Source organism: Rhagoletis pomonella, unplaced genomic scaffold, assembly GCF_013731165.1.
Source record: "Rhagoletis pomonella isolate Grant_MI unplaced genomic scaffold, Rhpom_1.0 Rhpom_scaffold_00014, whole genome shotgun sequence".
In the NCBI taxonomy this organism is placed as follows: Eukaryota; Metazoa; Arthropoda; class Insecta; order Diptera; family Tephritidae; genus Rhagoletis; species Rhagoletis pomonella.
Window position 1 is genome coordinate 5,009,835 of NW_023458568.1, and position 1,369 is coordinate 5,011,203.

Sequence of the window (1,369 nt, forward strand, 5' to 3'; positions counted from 1 at the left end):
TCTTCGGACACCATCTCTTGCTCTAACTTGGTCAAATCGATTTCACTCACGGATATCACTTCTGGGGCCAAGCGGAAGGCGCGCCAGAAGTCCACCCCAAGGTAAATCTTTTGCTCTAGGTATGGGCATAAAAAAAATGTAATGTTTTTTTCTACGTTTTTGTATTTCACAGGTATGGTAAGCTTGCCTAGTATATTGTGCGTGCGACCGCCCGCAGTTTTTACAGACGAAAAGTACTTTTCAATCGGTGCGCCTATCTCTTCCACGAACTCGCGGCAGCCTTGGCCCAGAATGCTTACGGACGCCCCAGTGTCTAACAGGCCTCTTGTCGATAACCCCTTTATCTCTATGTCCGCGTAAACGCGCGGATCCTGTTGATCGGCGTGTTTAACCGACGCTACAACTTTTTGCCGCAGTGTTTTCCGCTGTCGGAATTTCTCCCGGGCCTTTTGTATTCTTCGCGACACTATTCGGCGCCCCATTAGCGCACTATCGGCGAAAATTCGTTGGCGTGTTTCGAGATATTTCCTCAGTCTTTCCTCGTAAGGTGGCATACTTCCATTTTTTGTGACTACTTTATTTCTTTTTGTTGTCATTATTTCAAAAATGTGACTTTCCGTTTTGGTTTCAGCTGAGTTTGCACCACGACCCAACTCCTCGTCTGGTTCTGTATTCGTTGAGGCATCTACTCGTGCGGGGTCTGTGTGGAGCGCGATTCCCCCGTCGTAATAGCGTTCCGCACTGCGTTTCCCGCTGGATTGCAAGATGGACACTTAGGTGTTATGACGTCCGACTTTCCGCATTTAAAACAAAAAATTCGACGTTGTAGCGACATACATTCGGTGAAAACGTGGCCTTCAGCACCACAATTCCAGCACGAAAAATGTCTACGGCCAGCTGGCTGTTTAGCTGAGCGTTGATGGCGTATTTCCTCCACGGTGACTTGACCCTCATCACCGGGAGTAAACCGCTCTTCATCTTCGATGGAGCTAATCTCGTTAACCTGTTGTGCGCGTTGTCCGAAGCCACTTGACAGCATGCGTTCTCGGCGCGAAAAACAACGTTCCACTTCTTTGCATTCTAGCCTTAGCTGTTCGAGTGAGTATGCGGAAATCGGGTAGACTATTTTGGCAAGAGATTCGCGTAAGTTGCCCTTTACTAATCTTATTATTTCGTATTCAGGGATCGGGTTCCTGAGACGCGAGCGCAGTGTACCTACCACATGGAAATATTCGTCGATAGCTTCACCTGGTCTTTGTTTTCGCTCCGTCAACTCCCTCAGGATTTCGAAATCGGTGCGTTGCGATGCGAACTGGCGCTTTAGCGCAAACTGTAGACTTGGCCAGTCGACCTTACCGTGAGATCGAAT

The 1,369-nt window shown here is 48.4% G+C and overlaps 1 protein-coding gene across 1 annotated transcript in view; it reads right to left on the minus strand.

Annotated features, from left to right (window-relative positions):
- Positions 1 to 665: 665 nt before the first annotated feature.
- The window catches only part of LOC118749121, a 58,051-nt gene continuing 57,347 nt past the window's right edge, over positions 666 to 1,369 (minus strand). Inside the window, exon 4 of the mRNA XM_036483890.1 lies at positions 666 to 1,369. Coding sequence (XP_036339783.1) covers positions 686 to 1,369 — 684 coding nt within the window. The 3' untranslated portion in view covers positions 666 to 685.